The sequence below is a fragment of the Diceros bicornis genome, chromosome 39 (genome assembly GCF_020826845.1).
Source record: "Diceros bicornis minor isolate mBicDic1 chromosome 39, mDicBic1.mat.cur, whole genome shotgun sequence".
Lineage (NCBI taxonomy): Eukaryota > Metazoa > Chordata > Mammalia > Perissodactyla > Rhinocerotidae > Diceros > Diceros bicornis.
The window spans coordinates 23904522-23924792 of record NC_080778.1 but is presented as its reverse complement, the minus strand read 5'-3'; the positions used below and the strand labels follow the sequence as shown (position 1 = coordinate 23924792).

Here is a 20271-nt window from a genome sequence, read left to right as displayed (position 1 = left end):
ATCAATGTACCTACATCTCAGCTTTGTGAAATCTTAATATTATGATACTGTTGCTTCAGGTCATTTTCTGATTAAGAAATAAAGCTTTTAAAGGTGCAATCAAATGCTAATGTTTTTTAGAGTCTTTTGTCCTTCCTTCACTCTCCAAGTCCACATGTCTGAGAAATCTGGTCCCTCATCACATCTCTGGGCTATACCAATGGCACATACGGCAGGTTTTATATAAGCCAGTCTCTTCCCAAGTCAGTGAATCTGGATGTTTCTTAAGTTTCACATTACTTTTTATATCCAGTATATTATTTTTTGTCTAACAATCAATGTCCTAAATCAATTGTTCTGTTCAGCATCATCTAATTGCTTCTCCACGTCAAATCCTCCTAAAAATCTAATCTGCTTTTTTTTTTATACCATATTGACTAAGAGCATGAAGCCTGGAGTCAAAAGGATCTCGATTTGAATTCCAACTTTGTCTCTACTCTTCGGATGGCTGGCCTTGGCTGGCCTCATGTCTGAGTCTTAGTTCTTTCATGTATAAAGTAGAGATATTACTGCCAATCTTACAGGGTTTTTATGACGAGTAAATGAAATAACAAATAAAACACACTTTAGCACAATGCCTGGTCTACAACAGGCACTGGATAAAGAGCAGCAATTATTAGCTTAATGGTTATATCTCTCACTTGGATTATCTTCCCACTGATATCCTGAGCTCGCCACATTCCAGCTATTTCCTCTCCTCTCCGTCCATCTATGTCCACCGGGAACTTCAAACTTAGCCATTCCAAGACACCTGGCGCCTTTAAACTGTACCTTCTCCATCTTCCTCTTCCCAACGTGTGCCCTTGACTTCCACTGGGGCATCCATTATCTCAGCTGTCAGGCCTCTGCTGATCCTGCTTCACACTGACTACCCGCCTTTACAGCTTCTTAGAACACACAGCCCCACTGGCACCCAGGCCTTCTGAACTTACAACACGTTAGATTGCCTCCCTAACTACACCACAATTTATGAAGAACAGGAAATTTGAGCTCTATATCTTATGTTAGCCATCCACAGAGAACGCAATGATACTCTTCATGCAAACTATGCTGATAAAGTCAGTCAAACACAAGCAATTTTGTTTAATTCAAGACACTGATGCTATATACAACAAAACCAGTCCCAGCCATGCTGACTGACTCTCCATCAGCAAATCACCGTCTTGGCTAATTCCTCTTCAGGTATGAATGAAAGGTACATAGGAAACCTTGAGTTCCACTGCTGAGTAGGCTTTGTTGATTCATAATAGATTTCCAAATTAAACTGGCGCTACTTTCCAGATTCCCCCCAGAAGAGAAATATAGTATATTCTAAGAGGTCTAATGCACACCTACATTAAGAGAAAAAGATGAGAGGGCCATGACAGCCACAGTGCTTCATCTGGAGACAAACCATAGATCCTGCACAGTCCGCTTTGGGGCCACAAACTGATGACTTTAAAGTGTGGCATTTATCAGCACTCCTCATGTGAATGTGAACAGTAGGGTTAATCTATTTCATGCCAAACTCGGCAGAAGTAACAAAGTAATTTGATTACCTCTCAGTCAGTATTTAAATGTTGCTTCCCGCTTACTAAGTTTGACCCCCAAGGCCTCAGAACATCACCAAATTCCATCAGATCCAAATATGTATAATCAGTCAAGTAATTATCATGCAAGAACATTTGTGTGACCTGTGTAAGTAGAAACCCAGAAAAATCTCTGGTTATGGAGCAAAAGAGTATAAATAACAATGATAATAATAAAATAAGCTTCATGTAGTGGCTATAATAAGGAATGCCATTTTCAGATAGATGGAATATGCTGGTATCTCATTTATTTAGGAGGCAATCCCCCAAATGGGAATAAAAGGCATGATGGACATACACTGAGTTGCGCAAACAGGACAGAAAGCAGTCTACTGCCACCGCTGGTCATAGGCGATCTTACCTGAATCCAACAATTGGACATTCTTTACAGATGTTGCATTTGGCCTGATGTTTTGCAGTCTCAGCCGCTGCCACTCGATGTAAAACCGGCAGCCACACCATGGACTGTGGTTCCAGACGCATCCAATCTATAAACTCTTTCACACTGATCTCTGGCTTGTTGTTATTCTGGTGAAGAAACATATATTAAAAGTAAAGAAAATGTCTTCATTTGAATTGCAGCAAGTGTTGTGGCTTCATAATCTTCAGAAAATCTGTGCAGAAGTAAAAGGAAAGTTACATAGCTCTTTCCAGGTCAGTTAAGTCACAAAATATTTAAGGTTCTTCAAGGAAAGAAAACTCTAAAATTTAAAAGTAGAAAGAGCAGAAATTGTCATATAGGAAGCAGAAAAAAATCCCAATACCTTAATCTACTCAGATTAAATAAAACAAAAACAAAACCCACACAATTCTAGGCACTCTTTTCACATAAATACTTTAATCCTATAGAACTCATTCAACTAACATAATAAAAATGTGTGAAACTCACTGATAACTTCCCAAACTTGAAGGCCATTCTGAATGCTAAATAAAAACTGTTATTTCTGTGGCCTGCTTTAGTCCTGTTACAACATCACACTGGGAGCGGAGCCTGTTACAACAAATGTACTTTGCAGGATTTCCAAATTTCTCATGATAAATTGTAGGAATGTCTTGGTCTCTCTTTAAATCCTAATACTAAGTAATTTTCATATGTGCAAAGTTAAATTTGTACCAATATCCTTCTCCTGCTGTTGTCAAGAAACTAGCACATGTGAGAATCATATATAGAATTTTCATTTGGTTTTTTTATATCTCTAAAACGAGAAAAAGGGCCACTATAAAATGTAATAACCAAAGCCAGCCCTGACAGCCTAGCAGTTAAAGGTCTGCGTGCTCCGCTTCAGCAGCCCGGGGTTCGGTTCCTGGGCACGGAACCACACCACTCGCCTGTCAGTAGCCATGCTGTGGCAGCTCACACAGAAGAATCAGAAAAAGTCACAACTATATAAAATTATGTGCTGGGGCTTTGGGGGGATAAAAGGAAGACAAAAGGAGGAAGATTGGCAACAGATGTTAGCTCAGGGCAAATCTTGCCCTTCCAAAATAAAAATAATAAAATGTAATAACCCATAACATCAATTCTCTTTAAAGAGATCGTGCTTGCATTTTTTTTCTCAGCAATAAATCACTGGCTATGCTTCGGCAAAATATGTGCAGCTTTGTACACTATGCATATGTGTACCATCAGTAGTAACGTTTTAAAAATGGTTTTATGTACGGTAAGTATTAAAAAGAAACTAAAGTGCTTTTCCAGTTTAACATTGGTGACTTAGTATAAAAATTTATACTCCTTTTGTATGTATGTTCTCAAAGACTGTTATTTTAACAACATCTTTAATTTATATTTTTAACAAGTCTTGCCTACAAGGATCTCAGGGCATTTTTATTCATTATTTAGCAAATGTTTATTAAGTAGCTATGATGTTCAAGGCACTCTACACAGAATATAACAGTAAAAAGATAGAAATTGTCCTCGTTCATGGAGCTTAGGTTTATATAGAAGAAAAAAACACTACACAGCTGATTATACAGCTCAGTATGTAATTATAATTGTAATGAGCATCATAAGAAGGAAGGAGATTCAGGTGAATATAGCAGGGACATGTACCCTCATCTGGAGGGGGCAGAGAAGGATTTTCAGAGGATGTGATATTTAAGCGAAGATCTGAAGAATGAATATGGATTAGCGATGAGAAGCGAGTTCACAGGTAGAGGGTGAGGAAAATCATTCTAAACAGAGGGAGCATGTCCAAAGGCACTAAGGCAGAAATGAAGGAACTAAAACAGTATGGCTGGGAAGCAGAGAGCAAGGGGACCAGTGGCAAAGGATGAGACTGGGGCAAGGCAAGGCCAAATCTTAGCAATCTAATGGCACATGTTAAAGATTTGGGGTTTTGAGGCTGGTCCAGTGGCATAGTGGTTAAGTTCGCACGCTCTGCTTTGGCAGCGTAGGGTTCACGGGTTCAGATTCCGGGCACAGACCTACACACTGCCCATCAAGCCATGCCATGGCTGTGTCCCACATACAAACCAAGGAAGATTGGCACAGATGTTAGCTCAGGGCCAATATTCCTCAACAAAACAAAACAAAAAAAGATTTGGGGTTTTATCCATTGAGAAACAATAAGCCTCCTTGAGGCAGTTGCCGTTCTTTGCATCAAATGTGCCTTAAGAAATAAAATACAGGGGCGGGCCCAGTGGCGCAAGCGGTTAAGTGTGCGCGCTCCACTGCGGCAGCCCGGGTTTCGCCGGTTCAGATCCCAGGTGCGCACTGACGCACTGCTTGGCAAGCCATGCTGTGGCGGTGTCCCATATAAAGCGGAGGAAGGTGGGCACGGATGTTAGCCCAGGGCCAGTCTTCCTCAGCAAAAAAAAGAGGAGGATTGGCATGATGTTAGCACAGGGCTGATCTCCTCAAAAAAAAAAAAAAAAAAGAAATAAAATACAAAATTCCTGGGATGGTACCCAACGTCCTCCAACATTTGGCTCTAGCCCAAGTCCATGTTCCATTTCTCCAAACATTCCCAAGTCATTCCCGACACAGCCTATAAGACCAGTGATCCTTTGTGTTTACCTGTTGGAAGCAGCTGCGAACACTGGGTTCAATATTACTGCCTCCAAACGCTGCCACTTCCCCCAGCTGCCGAGGAATCTGGATGGCATCATGAAGTAACAAGCCGAGCTGCCTCTGGTCACACATTTCTGTCGGCCCTGCCACTTCCTTAAAGAGATCTACAAGGAGGAGAGGCAAGAGGTTAACTTCCATCTGCCTTTACTGGTCTTTGATGTAAAATAATCCTTGGTTTTAGGGACTGAACAATGTAAACTAAAAAGAATTCACGGAGACATGAATCAGATTAGTTGTCTCCTGAATTCCAACAACCTTGATATTCTGCATATCTGTAATCAGGGACTGGTGAACCACATGCTTCTTAAAACAACCTACTGCTGTATGTCAATACATGTAAATAGACCGATAAATACAAGTTTCCTTTTTAAATGGTACAACAAATGCATGTGGGTTCGTTTAATGGTCTCAGTAAGGGTTTTCCTTCTTATGGAAAAAGACACTGAGCAAAAACAAAGCTTCCTTCGTGATTTGTCAAAGGAATAAATGTACTTTAAGTAGCAAATCTTCAAATTTTAACAGATTTGTTTACCAACTTTTTGTGTTCACTCCTAAATTCAATATTCTATTATACATATATGTGTGTGTGTGTGTATATATATATATATTTACTTCTTTTAAAGACTTCTATACTCAAATCTATTTTATATAAGAAACATTAAAAAGTACAAGGAGGTATCTTTTATTTTTAGGGTTTTTGGTTTTTTTTTTTGGTGAGGAAGACTGGCCCTGAGCTAACATCTGTTGCCAATCTTCCTCTTTTTGCTTGAGGAAGATTGTCCCTGAGCTAACATCTGTGCCCATCTTCCTCTATTTTTTGTATATGGGGCGCCACCACAGCATGCCTTGATGAGCAGTGTGTAGGTCCGTGCCCGGGATCCGAACCTGTGAACCCCGAGCCACCGAAGTGGCATGCACGAACTTAACCACTTTGCCACTGGGCCGGCCCCTTTATTTTTTAGTGCCCAATCAGTCTCTCAGTCCTTATTAGCTATACAAATTATCTTTGTTTTACTTCATTTCATATAACAACATACATTATTCGGATTTTAAGGATTTATTAACAAAAACTCACACACTTTCACATAGTTCTTAGGCTTTCCTATTCATTAAAAAAACAAATCTGTTTTATAATTTTCTTGATTCAAGAAAATTAAAACTCTTTTCTTCTTTCTAGTATTGGTTTATCTTTTATACATGACTTGTGATATTTTGAAGATTAAAATTATTACCATATTTCCAGCAACAAAGTTAACATACTTAAATACGTTACTTTTGGAATGGGGAGAAATTTTACGTAAAAACAACCCACGTCATTATAGAAACTAATACTTTTTGGAAAGAAATTTCCAACTTCTGAAAATTCAAAATCACACAAATTCTAAATGCTTTTCATGTGAAGTTTTCCAAAAACAGAAGAAAGAGGAGTAAATATTTATTGGGGCCTAAAAATCATTTTCAAACATACCTTATAAATGAATATCAGATCAAGATATATCATTCTCCTTTGTTTTAAAGAGGAATAATGTTAGATCTAACACTGTCAACAGCGAATTTTCAAACAACTGAACCAAATTCAGTGATATTGACACAGTAATTATAATGAAATATGATTTGAATTATAAGCATACATAGGGAAAGCAAATTCAGTTACAATAAATTTAATTTTTATTATCATTTTTTTCGCTTAGATTTGGTTAGAGTTCTACGTGTTTCTTTTCATTTGTTAAAACTAAGACTATCGTAGCCAGAAAATATTTATCCAGGATTCTTATTATGGTGCTCATTTTAACCCTGTTCCTGCGAAGAGGCCTCTTAGGTAAAGTTGATGCATCTATACAACAACCTGCACAGAGAAATGCCCAATTCCAGCGAGATCAACCATGCCCAACTTTCCTCTTTTGAGGCAAATAGCTATACTACTATGCCACTATTAAGGTAAAACTACACACAAAACCTAAGAGAAAAGACTAGCATTAACACTCAAAATTTTGACATATTTCTAAATTTTTATAGAAGCCCCCAGTTTGGTGTGATACTTAAGTATAAAAAGCAGTGTCAGAATGTGGGGATGGGTCAGAGGAAAGTCAGAATCTAAAACCCAAGTTTCAACAAATCCGTACAGAAGAGATGCCAAAGGCCATTCAAGAGGACCTTTGTGAATATGTTCTTGATGAGGCAAAGAAGCCACCCAGCTATAAGCAGGAAGGCCAGAGTGTTCACTTGTTAGAACCTAATCAAGGGTTATTCTCAGGAAGGCGTGAAGAGAAAGGGAGGTGTCACCAGGGTGAAGACACTGACTTTAGCCATTGCAAAATCAACGTTCAGACGGCTACCAATTGACCCAGAACGGCACCCTTGCCATTGAGTCGGGAGAGCAAACTGTCTTGAATATTAATTCTAACAAAGGAAATAATAACGAGGAAGCATTCTGATGTCACTGGGGACATCAAGCCTGGAATCAGACTTGCTAAGGACCTCGAAGTGAAAAACAAAACAAAACACCACAGCATTTCCAGAGTCTCAATGCTCACAAGAAAGATTTAAAGAGTTCAACCCAAGAGATTTCTTATATAATTAAGCCCTAAAACTGCATACTTCATGGATTAAATTAAATATCAGAAATGGTCATTGCACGGCTTCTGCTTCCTCTGCCATAATCTGAAAGTTTAATGCTGAATTATACAGAGTATTAAGTTTCCCAGCATTTGTAGAAAGCATGTCCACTGCAGTAGGAGTCTATGAGTCCATGTATGCTGAAATACCCTCCTCACTGGAAAGATCATACATTTCAGAAACACGTTTGAAGGACGCGTAAAGATAAAAGACATCTTTTATATATTATATTGTGTAGAGTTTGGCTTTTGCTCTATAACTACAGCCACCGTGTTATAACTCTTTCTAGTGGTCTCAAGTTTCGACCTGATGATCAGCTTGAAACAGAAAGAGAGAGGGAATCACTGATGTAGGACAAGAGATCACGCTTACATTTTAAGATTCACGATAAACTTGAAAGTTGAATTTGCATTTGTTTCCCAGTAAGTTGGGCACTACGACGTAACTGGTACTTTCAGAAAACTCTACATTCTTTCGGGGGCACATGAAAACCCCAAATCACAGATGATAAAAAAAATCCTTTTCTAAATTTGGTACACTGATGCTTTCATAAACATTCTTCTCCCCCACTTATTATAGAAATAAATTTTTAGCTTTGAAAATGATATCTTTTGACCATTGTGATGCCGAAGACAGTTTAAATTCGGGATACATCAAGTGCCGCCACACAAAAGGCTTATGTAAAGCTTTTTCTGCAGTGTTTGCTGCATGGCCTTGACTCCATCAAGGCTCCTCATCTCCTGATCCTACAATCAGCTTTTCGTTTCATACAAATCCATATCTCTTTTCACTGACATTCTTGTCAAACTGTCTAAGAAAAAGAAGCCATCACATTCTAGACCTGAGATTCAAAATCAAATCACCTCACAGTCATCCCAGAAAATAAAAGGTTTTTTTAAACGTATGTATGTTCACATAAGATGCAAAACTCAATGAAGTTTATAGGACCTGTGATCAAATACCCTCTTGTTTTGGTATCTCTCCATCGTGAAATACTCTTATCCCTCTTCCCCAAATGTAGGGATATATCTGTAAAGAATCATCTGGGAATATGTATGTCAGGATCAAGTAACTCACATTTTACGGACAAAATTCAATCAAAAGATATTTTACAGTAGTTAAGAGTTTGGAGACATAGCAGCAACGGCTGCCATTTATTCAACAGCAGCCATTTGTAGGGACTTTTCACATATTATCTCTAATTGCTTTCAAAGCAAGAATTATTTGCTTACTCTTCAGTTGAAGAAAATTCACAAAATTTCAGCTTCCTGAAACGTGAAATGGAAGTAATAGTACCTCTTAGCTGGCAGTATTCAACAGGCTCGTGTAACCTGCCGAAGGACACTCAGCCACTAAGTGGCAGAGCTGGGATTTGAATGGAGGTCTCCCTAGCTTCCAAGCTTGTCCCTGTCTAAATGTCAAGATGTCCTTCATTAACTGACAGCTAAAGGGTCACCATTGATTTATTTGGTGAATAAAAACAAACAAAAAATATTTTATCACTTTTTATTTTCTCACACTATAAAATATGATTATTTGTCTGTGTCTATAACAGTTGTAGTCTATCAACTATTTTTAGCATTGGAAGGATACAAGGTTCTGGAATAAAATACAGTATAAAGGTTCTGGTCCATTTAAATTTTTTTTTAGCATGGGAGTTACACAGAAATAGACAAAGCTTAGGCTTTAGAGTCAGAAAAATCTATGATCTAATTCTAGCCCCATGATTTATTGTGTCTGCCGCCTTGGACTAGATTTTTAACCTATCTCAGCATTAATTTTTCCAGCTGGAAAATGGAAATCACAATGCCTATATTATGGGGTGATTATTCTAAGAATTAAATGAGATATAATTTGTAGTTGGTTCCCACTCCATCAAGGCACCTCACTTCTTGATCCTAGAATCAGCTTTCCTCTTCACACAAATCACAACTCTTTGCACTCTGCCACCCTTTGTCTAACCTAGTACGTGTATAGTAAGGGTTAGAAAATATAGGAACTATTATTACTAGCATATCATATAAAGTAAGTCTCCAACGAATTGTTATCATTATTATTACTAAGAACACTATTGGTATAGGAAAGGTCTTACATACATCGGTATTTTTCCTCTAAGAGACCTTTGGACAGAGACATCAACGCAATCTTCAGACTCTGCACTCTTATCTTTCCAGTTCGACCTCTGAAATTATAAGAATCTCAATGTTAGATGCCTTTAAAACTGTATACAGTATGCTAATTATTTCTGAATATTTTTTGAGGGTAAACCATTAAAAAGTAATTGCATCTTAAAGAAACAACTTTTCTATTTACTTTTAACAACTAATGTTAAACCCGTACCATAATTTCATGACGTGTTTTAATAATACATTTGACCTAGTTGGAAGAATACACAGCCTGAAGTCACTTTACACATAACATATAAGTTAGGAAGAACAAACGAAGGTAAAATGAAAATGATAATTATAAACCTGAAAAGATTCCGTTTTTATAAATACTTTGAGTTAAAATCTGTCAATAATTATAAATGCAAGATTCAAAATAAATAGCTCAAGCTATACATAATAGACATGTGACAATACAGCAAGAAAGGTAAAATGATATATCTGAAAACAAATGTGAGAAAATTGACTGGAAAATTAACTATAAACTGAGGGCTTATAAATTTTTAAATACTTAAAAATTTATTGTCTTCATTGATTTTGGTCTTTGTCAATGCAGTTTTTATAAATTACCATTGCAATTATAATGGTCAATGATCTTAAACAGAGAGGTGTGCAATCTCTATTTGGGGAAGTATCACATTATAGTTAAATATAAATGTATTAATTAACTAACACTAGGAAATAGCTTCATCTATGCCAATGAGAAACCATTTCAATTTCGCTTATAAGTTGATTAGAAGAAAAATTTTATTTCATCTTTAAAAGCATAGAGTTGTCTCTACACTGTTATTTATCAAAGAATTACTGCATTGTCTACCAAATGTGACACTGTACTAGATCCCGGCGATGGGGAAAGGAAAAATGCAAAAACTACAAAAATTAGTAACATATGATCCTTGCTATGCAGTAACACACAGCTCAGAAAAAAGTCTTTATTGCTATCTTTATTATTTCATATAAACAGGATCCATTTTCAGTTTAGGTTTTTCTTGTGAATTTTCTTATGATCTGTTTTCAATACACAAGTACAGTGCACTCAAAACCTATAACTAAATGTTTACATAATTATATGAATACATAAAATTTAGTACTTCATGCTATTTAAAAAATGGATAAGTATCTGTATCACTTCACTTTAATTTTAGGTAGTCTGTCAACCTATATTTAAATCTCGATGATATTGATATTTTTACTATTAATACTAGTTGATATCTTCCATTCTCAAATTATAAATACTTAAGTAAGTTTCTGTATACACACCATGACATATAAAGTAAAAAATAAACAAAGAAGGAAAACACGCTTAGGGATTGGTAAACTGTATTTTCAAAATCGTCCCTCAATAGCCTAGAGTTTATAATCTATATTAAATCATATCCAACAAACTTATTGAACCCTTACTGTTATGTGTACAATATTCAGAATTGGCCTATGAAATAGCTGATGGTTAAATTTTAAAATGAATATAGCCATTGTAAGCAGATCCAAGTTAATGTACTCATCTCAGTTTCTCACAATTATAGAAATACTAGTTTCAAATTAACCTTACACTGAGCCAAGCTACGAATTGTAGCTACTTCATGTTTTTTAGGCGTTTCCTAATTATCACAGGAAAATAAATTATATCTGTTTTCTTCCCTCAAAAATGAGGAAATTCTATTCTCTGGACACAATCAGACAACAGACCTGCAGAAGATAACAAAAGGCTGTGTGAATGGACTAGTACATGAATGTGGCTAAGGACAAAGCAATCCCTGAAGGGAAAAAAGAGAAAACTGCTATGTATTGGAGGATGACCTCCAGTCTATAGTGACAACACAAGAAAGAAACATCATCCAGAAGACTACTGAAAATGTCAATCATCCATTCATAGCACCACCAACAGTTATGAAGGCTTACTGTGATCCCAGCATCGTTCTATGTACTATAGGGATCAACAGAAAAGTACAAGACATGATTATCACCCATGATAAGCTCACACACTAGCTGGAGAGATGAGACAAGAAAACAACTAGAGAATCAGAAGAAACTAGGAGACCAACTTTTATGCACGGAAATAATCTAGTAAAAGATGATTGTGGCTGACTAGTCATTGACTAATGATTAGTCTGAGTAGTCATTGGTCTCACAACACTTGATAGAGAAGATAAGTCTAAAATCAGGCATGACACGGCTGGACTGTCCCAACTAGGAGAAAGTAGACAGGGCCAGACAATACAGGGATTTGATGTTAAATAAGATATCTAGATTTGAGAGAGAGTAGGGAGGCAATGAAATTTATTAATGAATGACATAACCCAAGATTTAAGTATGTGGTTCCTTGGTAGTTTTCATAAGTAACTCCTGAAATTACTTTAACTGGAAAGACATGTACCTCATAAACTTATATCCATCTCGGAATAGCGGAAAAAATGACTTAAGACTGCAGCAAATGAGGTTAATATTTTCTGTAGGGACAAAAATATTTAAACCAAGTGTTTTAGACTACTACTTTAAATCACTACTTTTGATTTCCATTAAATTTAGAGGGAAGATTGCGAAATTAAGACTTTTTAACCTGGGAAGATGAAGACTGAGCGAGGCTGTGAACTCACAAATGAAATCAATTTTATCCTTATAGTTTATAAAGTCTTTTCTACATATATTAGCTCATTTGCCCTTTTATAATCACCTTATATATGGTAAGGAGAGCAGATATTTTTATCTCAATTTTTCAGATGAGAAATTGAGATGCCAAAAGTTAAGTGCCAAGTTACAAAGCAATCAGAACCAAAAATCGGGATTCTTGTCATCCACAACAGAAGAAAATAGATTTTTTTCACAAAATTCAGAATATTAGGAGTTGAGTATATTTTAAAACTTGAAAGAAACAGTAAACTTAATATAATTTATAAAGCACTATTTTTCTTAGATATGGCAATATGATAGGAATAATCAAGTGATTATCAAAAAATCTGAAAATTAGTTCCAGATCTACCACTAATATGTAATAGGTGGTTATGGATAAATCATCAGTGGGTCAGTTTCTCAACCAGTAAAATGAAGAAGGCAGAAAGGAAGATCCTCCAAGTTCTTCTACTTTCAGAATTCTACGATCTCCTGTGTGTGCATCACTCATTATTTCAAGAGCTGGTTGAACATACTTCAAAAGCTGAAAATACCAGTTCTGGCTGCATAATACTATACAAAGTTAGGCAGTAAAAAATATATGGTGAATGAATGAATGTCAGAATAGCTGAATGCATGGAAGTGTTAGATCGTGGTACCATTTCCAAGGTTCAGAGACTTCTTAGGGGTCCATAATGTCCTGGTGCATTGGATGGAGTAGATCATAGTTCCATCAGATTCTCAAAGGGAACTAGTGACTTGAAAAGAATAAATAACTCTTGTATATATAAACATATATATATATATATGTTTATATAAACATATATATATATATATGTTTATATAAACATATATATATATATATATATAAATATATATATAAATAAGTCATAGTTGTTAGAGAAATTTGGGCAATCAACTCCAGCCATCTGAGATGACAATCATAAGAGTTACTGCGTTTGTTCCTTAGGTTAATTCATGATATTCCCCTCCAAGATAGAAAATTAGACTGAATGGACACCGTTCTGACCCAGCATGGTCTTTGCTATATTTCTTTGACATGGAAGGGCGATAAATCCTAAAAGCTTTTTTTCCTTTAAAATGGAAAATTTCAAGATACTGTCTTTCTAAATAAGAAAACAATACCTTAGCGTAGCATTTCCCATGTGTTCACATTTGATGGTGGAAAGTGGAAATATGTCAACATTTAACTCCCTAGAATATGAATCACAACATTTCACACATTGCTTCCTTCCCAACTAAGTGGCATTATTCCCTTTGGGCTGTCCAGTGAAAACAGCATATGTACGTGTTATGGGCTGAGTAAAATCCTCCTAAAATTCATATGTTTAAGTCCTAACTCTCAGAACCTCAGAATGTGACTATATATGGAGAAAGTGTCTTTAAAAAGGTAATCAAGTTAAAATGAGGTCATTAGGGTGGGCCCTAATCCAATATCACTGGTGTTCTTATAAGAACAGGAGATTAGGATACAGACACACACGGAAGAAAGACCATGTGAAGACAGGCATCTAGAAGGCAAGGAGAGAAGCCTCCACAGAAAACCACCCTGCTGACATCTTGATCTTGGACTCCTAGTCTCCAGAACTGTGAGAAAATTAATTCCTGTTGTCTAAGCCACCTAGTCTGTGGTACTTTGTTATGGCGGCCCTAGCAAACTAATGTAGTGTGTTAGAGCCACACATAATGCCAAAGAAGAGTGATTTAACATCTCCTCCATTCTTCTTTAAAATATGGCTCAAAATGTGCACCTCTACATACTCCACAGGCCTTAATAAAGTCTTTAACTAAGGATCTTATGAATTGCATTTTATTATTTTAGCATTTTAGCATCTTTCCTGGAATGTAAAATTAAGTTATAGGCTTTGTAGTTAAAACACCTAACTGGCCAGCTATTTTGGTGAATTTACTACAGAAAATGTCTTTTTGGAGATTTTAAAAATCGAAGATTAACTTAATAAAAATTAATGCTAACAGTCATATTTTACCCCAGGAGGATAAAAATTTGCATTAAAATGAAATGTATTAAAAGATATCAGACAGGGGTATAGCGAATCCCACATTCATTACGGTAACTGAGATTCATGCTATCTGTTCTTCAGTGAGTTTCTTAAGATCCCTCAAGCACACAATGGCTATTTGATTATTAAAAAAAGGACCTTGTTATGATATTTGTGACTATTGAAGATAGAAGGCTTTTTCTAATCAAAAGAATAAACAAAATTTTAATTAAATCATCTCTAAAGCTATTGTCATCATTTACTTCTTATACAGAATCATTCAGAAGCTAAATGTGCCATTTATGAACTGTCATCTATCTTCTTTCTCTCTAAATCAAATAAAAGGCAGATAAACACAAATTTTCACACAGCTAATTAATGGAAAATAACTTTTAGGGTCTGAGAGAAAAACAACAGTTCTAATTTTCTTATTTCATCTTTGCATACTTTAACCCCCTGCCAGAAGGATGAATAATTCCTAAGATTTCAGAAATGTCAGCCCACAGCAGGTCTTTCTAGAACTGATTATTTCTCAAATGCATTGTCACATTCAAAAAAGCCAAATTAATGGCAAATGAGTTATGCTGGAAGTTGAGAGTGTTCTTTATGTAACAGTAAGCATCTAATTAAATTACAGATATTAGAGTATCCTATAGGATAAATTATTTAAAATACCATATATACACAGACCACCATTGCAATAAATAAAGCTGATACCAAAAGACAAATTAAATCTCTTTAATTACCATTCAAATTGCTCTTAAGTTGTCATACAAAAATTGCAGAGTGGATTATTATGAGCCAGTAAATTATTTTAATGCCTAACAATAAATACAAAATTTTGTCTTTCGAAAAAAGAAATACTATAAGCCATTCCAGAAGGCGAAGGAAATTGGACTCACTTATACTAGTTTTCCCCTGATGTGGTGACAAAAAAAACACTACAAATTTGACAGCCTTTATAAATTGAAGCAAAATCTTAAAATAATGGATGGACATTCTTTTTTGGTCTATTGTTGGTTAAGAGCTCAATTTTTGGAAAATCATTCCCTTTTAATGATTAACATAAATATTTCCACTTGAAAAAGTACTTTGAAAGTACTTTTTAAATATTCACTTAAAAAATCTAGACATTTTGGGGCCAGCCCAGTGGCATAGCAGTTGAGTTCGGCGCACTCAACTTCGGTGGCCCAGTTTTGCAGGTTCGGATCCCGGGTGTTGACCTACACCACTCAACAAGCCATGCTGTGGTGCTGACCCACATAAAAAATAGAGGAAAGATTGGCACATATGTTAGCTCAGGGCCAATCTTCATCACCAAAAAAAAAAAAATAGACATTTTGCATTATCAACATATTTCCTTCAATGATTGTACTTTAATGGGAAAAAAATGCAAACTTACGTGTCATACACATTGAGCAACCAGTTGAGACACATATCCACACAGAGCGGAACGTTGACCAGATCCTTATGCATCTGTTCAAGGCCATCATAGGTTGTTGTCAGACAGTTGATGACATCTGGGACACTAAGGAGCTGATCATTTTGGTTCAGCTTGTGCTGTTTGAAAACTTCATTTGTTGTATTCAACTCTAAGAGATCCACTAATCAGGTGAGAAAAAGGAATATGTACAGTTATTGCATTGCATAACAAAATTGGAACAAAAATACTTCTAGTCTAAGTATTTAGCTTGATTCTTCAATTGAAGAATCTATCCTTTTTAGCTAATTTCAATTTTTAAAGAAACAAATAGCATTTCTATTCTTACTTTTCTTTTTCTTTTTTTTTTGGCAGATCAGAGGAAGACTCACCATGAGCTAACATCTGTTGCCAAACCTCCTCTTTTTGCTTGAGAAAGATTTGCCCTGAGCTAACATCTGTGCCAATCTTCCTCTATTTTGTATGTGGGTCACTGCCACAGCAGGGCTGCCGAGGAGTGGTGTAGGTCCGCACCCAGGATCCGAACCTGGGCCGCTGCAGAGGAGTGTGCCAAACTTAACTACTAGGCCACTGGGCTGGCCCTTCCATTCTTACATTTTTAAACTCTTTTTTTTACCCACATCTTTTATTTTCACGCTTTTGAACTGAAATTCTGTCACTTTTCAATCTGATGCCATTTTTCACTCTTTGGAATATTGATTTTTCCTACTTTCCTTTTCTGGCTTTCCTCTCTTCGGGCTCTTTCTACTTTTAAATATAGGAAGGCACGCATTTCTAAATCTATTCCAAATGGTAGAACATCTAAAATATTACAGTGCTTTTCTCCTAACTCCTTAGAACAGCCTGCTCACCATCCTCCCGTTCATCCTTTATATCACTGCCAAACTAATCATTCTTAAACAGTTTCTCAGCATGCACATCGTGAGATACAAAGTTCACTGAAGATGTTTGTTGAAAACACGGGTTCTGTAGAAAAATAATTGTTCTCCACTGCCGACTGAATTAAGCCTGATCTATAAGGTCCTCACAATCTGACCTAACCTGGTTTGCTTCCCGTGATGCTTCGGCATATAGACAACTTGTACCTCAGTAGTTCTATAGAGGTTCACAGTACAGGCCCCACATCTGTGGGTCTTCATATATTTGCTCCCATGTGTAGAACATCAACAGTGGGCATGGCCAGTGCTAAAGAGCATGCAGGATGGGCACAGAAGGGTAAGGCAGAGCCCTGCCTTCAAAGCAGGAAGGAGGATAAGCACACTGATAACTTACCACAAGAGAAGAATACACGAATTTCTATGTGAGCTCTTACTGCTAGAGGAGTGGAAGGACAAGGGAAAAGCCTCCCTGGGAAGGTGGGATGTGAAATGGGCCTTAAAGAATAGATAAGAGACAAGAGATCCATGTAAAACAAGGAAAGAATTCCAGGGGGATAGAACTGCTTGAGAAAAGACAAGAATTCAAAGTCCAGGGACTCTAAGGAATGACAGACAGTGGTGTGGACGATGTGTGGCTTATACATGGGTGCTGTGTGGGCATGGTCAGGGAGACGTGCGGCGTTGAAGGGAGAGGAACACGTTGTCCCAGAGGAGGCACTCAAAGGCCGGGAGGAAGAGTTTAGACGCAAAAGAAGAAATTCTACGTAATCTTTCTTTTTAATCAACTTTGAGGCATTCAGTAGCTAACTGAAGACAGGGAAACATAGATTATCAAGCTACCATGTATCTATATATTTACTGAGGGTGGAGATGACTCTTCTAAATCTAAACATATGGGTTTGGAAAATTACAGACCCCACATGAATTTAAGGTCTGCTTATGGAAATCACTACTTTTTAAAATTCTCTCCCTATCTCTGTATTTAATTTTTTAACGTTAAAAACAATAAGTTCAGGGGAACTTTTAAAAAAATATATAACCAACTACTTCTTCTTTGCCTGATACAAAATGTTCCCTCAAAAAATATAATGACATATTTTGACAGTTAAATAAAATGAACAAATAGTTTCCCTTGTATTTATCTATTTTTAACCACTGAATAACCACTAATTTTGAATTTTTAAAGACATTTATGAAATGTGTACACTCTAGCTTCTTAAACATCATACAATGATTTATTTTTTTCAAGTTATCTACAGTGGAAAAGAACGGCTTTAAAATTATACAGATTAAAATTATTTCTAAAACAACTCAACAGGGAAGACATTTTTTTAAAAAGAGAGAAAGAGACAAATATAAAACATACAAGTCTGGCTAACAGGTCAATCTATTTCCTTCAGATGTCAAATATATCATTGGTAACGTTTCAGTTAATTATAAAAATAACATGTGTAAGCCTCACATGAGTTATAGATAGTGTCAGAAAAAAATTAAGAACCATCTGAAATTTTCATTGCCATTTTTACCCCACTTCTTGGCACTGTACACTCTTTTCAATTATAAACTTCCAGAGGGCAGGAGTAAAATTCAAATTCATTCTTCACAGTGGCTGATGAAGAGAAGTGCTTAATAAACGACAGTAGCTCAAGAACTATAATTCCACACAGATATAAAGAAACAGATTCAAATACTGCCAAAATGTTCTAAGTTTTCTGAATTCCAACATTAATTATGCCAGAAACACAGCACTGCTATTGTATCCCCACCTGGCATAAAGTGACAATAGACCAAGTTCCAAAAGACCATTTCCTGGATCAGACTGTCCTTGCATTTCTGCTAGAAAAGCCTCTTTTGTGATACACTTTTGTAGCTGTGACAGTAATTTGCCACCTCCCACAGACTACCCTGTCTTCAATTTTCAGTGATTTACTCTGACACTTTGCCTTAGCGCCTAAGCCAGGCATACATCTTCCTGAAGTGTGTCACATTTAGGTACCTTTAAAGAACTGACTGCATTTAAATCACAGAAAATGACGATTTTCTCTTTTCGAAGGGAGACAAATAGTTCAGTCATGTGGCAAATGAAACAAACAGCAGAATCATTGTCTAACCAACTCTCAGACTTTTTCTTTAACCCCACATAGGAGGCACAGTAGATCGAATGGAAATGGATCATGCTTCTCCTGTTCTGCAAAACACACACTGTTTAGGACCAGACCTTGGGCGTCTCTGATTCTTCTGTTCTCCGACTGTTTGACCTTTCTTTCTTAGCCCCAGAGATCTCAGAAATTCAGGTGGCACTCGAGGTCTCATATCTGCCCTCTTACTCTATAAGCCTGATGCCCTCACTCACTTGCATTACTTTGATTATTACTTCTCTCTGGATGACTACAGATTCTGTTTTCTCATCCTGATCTCCTGTCTGGATACCTGATCCACATTCTTGCTGCTCTGTTCCCAACTAGAGCTCTCTTTCAGAAGCCTCCACCCTAATATGTTCCAAATAAAGGCCCTGCCTTCTTATTACGTTGAAGTCCAGGAATAACGTTACTACCTTCTATAGACCATCAGTCTGCAAATCCTGAGATACTCTGACACCCTTCTTCTCTCATTCTCTGCACTTTATCAACTACCAAATCGTCCCAGTCTTCAGTTATCCCCACTCCTTACAAATCCATCCCCTCATCTCCCTTCTATGACCATCAGCCAGCTCAGCCTCCATCATCTTTCATCTGAACTATTTACTTGTCTTCTGTTCCCTTGGTCCTTCGATCTGTCGTGACTATTGTCTAAATCATACATCCACCATTGGCCCTATCTCCTAACTTCCACAAGACAGAAAATGGTTCTATAGCACCCATTCTGTAAAGAAGATATCCAAACATGAAATACAACATTATGAGAACTTGAGGAACGAAAAACTAAAGGAATCAGAAAAGGTTCCATGAAAAAAATAATCTTCTCACTGGACCTAAATTGATTTTAAGGACATTTCTAAATACTGACAAATAGCTCATAAGCTACTCCATTTAGTCTCCATTATTAGCTGATGGTCCTTGAACTCCACCCAGGGCTTTGATTCTCATGCAGGTAACTCCCTTCCTTCTTACCTCTAGTTAGGAGCTGCATGCCTAAATTCTGTGTGGCTTTAAGGTCTGGCTAATACGCATTCTACTCGAAGAAGCTTGCTTTGTTCTTCACAACGAGGGTCTCTCTCCCTCCGCTGACATCACTTCCCCCTGGCTTCTCTGTTACTGCCTATCACATAAAGTTTTTAAATCAAAATACAAAAGAATACGTATAATACACATGTGTGGTCTAGAGAAAAATAAAGAACAAGTACCTATTAATCCGTCACACAGCTAAAGAAATAGACTGTTACTGATATCCTGGAAGCTCCTTGGAAAAACTCCGTAATTACATCCCCTCACAATCACAGGGAGAACCACTAACCTATCTTTCACTTTCAGTTTTTAAAAGTACAGTCATGCACTGCATAGCGACATTTTAGTCAACAATGGACCACATATACGATGATGATCCCATAGATTAGTACCATACAGCCTAGGAGTGTAGTAAACTATACCATCTAGGTTTGCGTAAGCACTGTAGGGGAAGAAGAAATTCTACTCTACCCTCCCAGGTTCTTTTGGCTGGTCTAAGAATTAAATTGACATGAGACAGATTAACAGGAGAATATCAAACAAAAGTTTAACAACATCTATACATGGGAGAAACCCAGGAAAACTGAGTAACTCACCAAAATGGCTGAAGCCCTCACTTTAAATATCATCCTCAGCTCAAGACAAAAAAAAAGATGTTGGGGATGAGGAAAGTCAGGGAATTCAAAGGGAAGGAAGGGAAGG

The 20271-nt window shown here is 36.8% G+C and overlaps 1 protein-coding gene across 5 annotated transcripts in view; it reads right to left on the bottom strand.

Moving 5' to 3' along the window:
* UTRN (utrophin) overlaps nucleotides 1-20271 on the bottom strand; it is a 509169-nt gene that overhangs the window by 54010 nt on the left and 434888 nt on the right. For all 5 annotated transcript variants that reach the window (XM_058534226.1, XM_058534222.1, XM_058534221.1 and 2 more), the window contains 4 exons: nucleotides 15489-15690; nucleotides 9390-9475; nucleotides 4624-4781; nucleotides 1969-2135 (listed from right to left, as the gene is read on the bottom strand). In XM_058534226.1, coding sequence (XP_058390209.1) covers nucleotides 1969-2135; nucleotides 4624-4781; nucleotides 9390-9475; nucleotides 15489-15690 — 613 coding nt within the window. The remainder of the gene's footprint in view (nucleotides 1-1968; nucleotides 2136-4623; nucleotides 4782-9389; nucleotides 9476-15488; nucleotides 15691-20271) is intronic.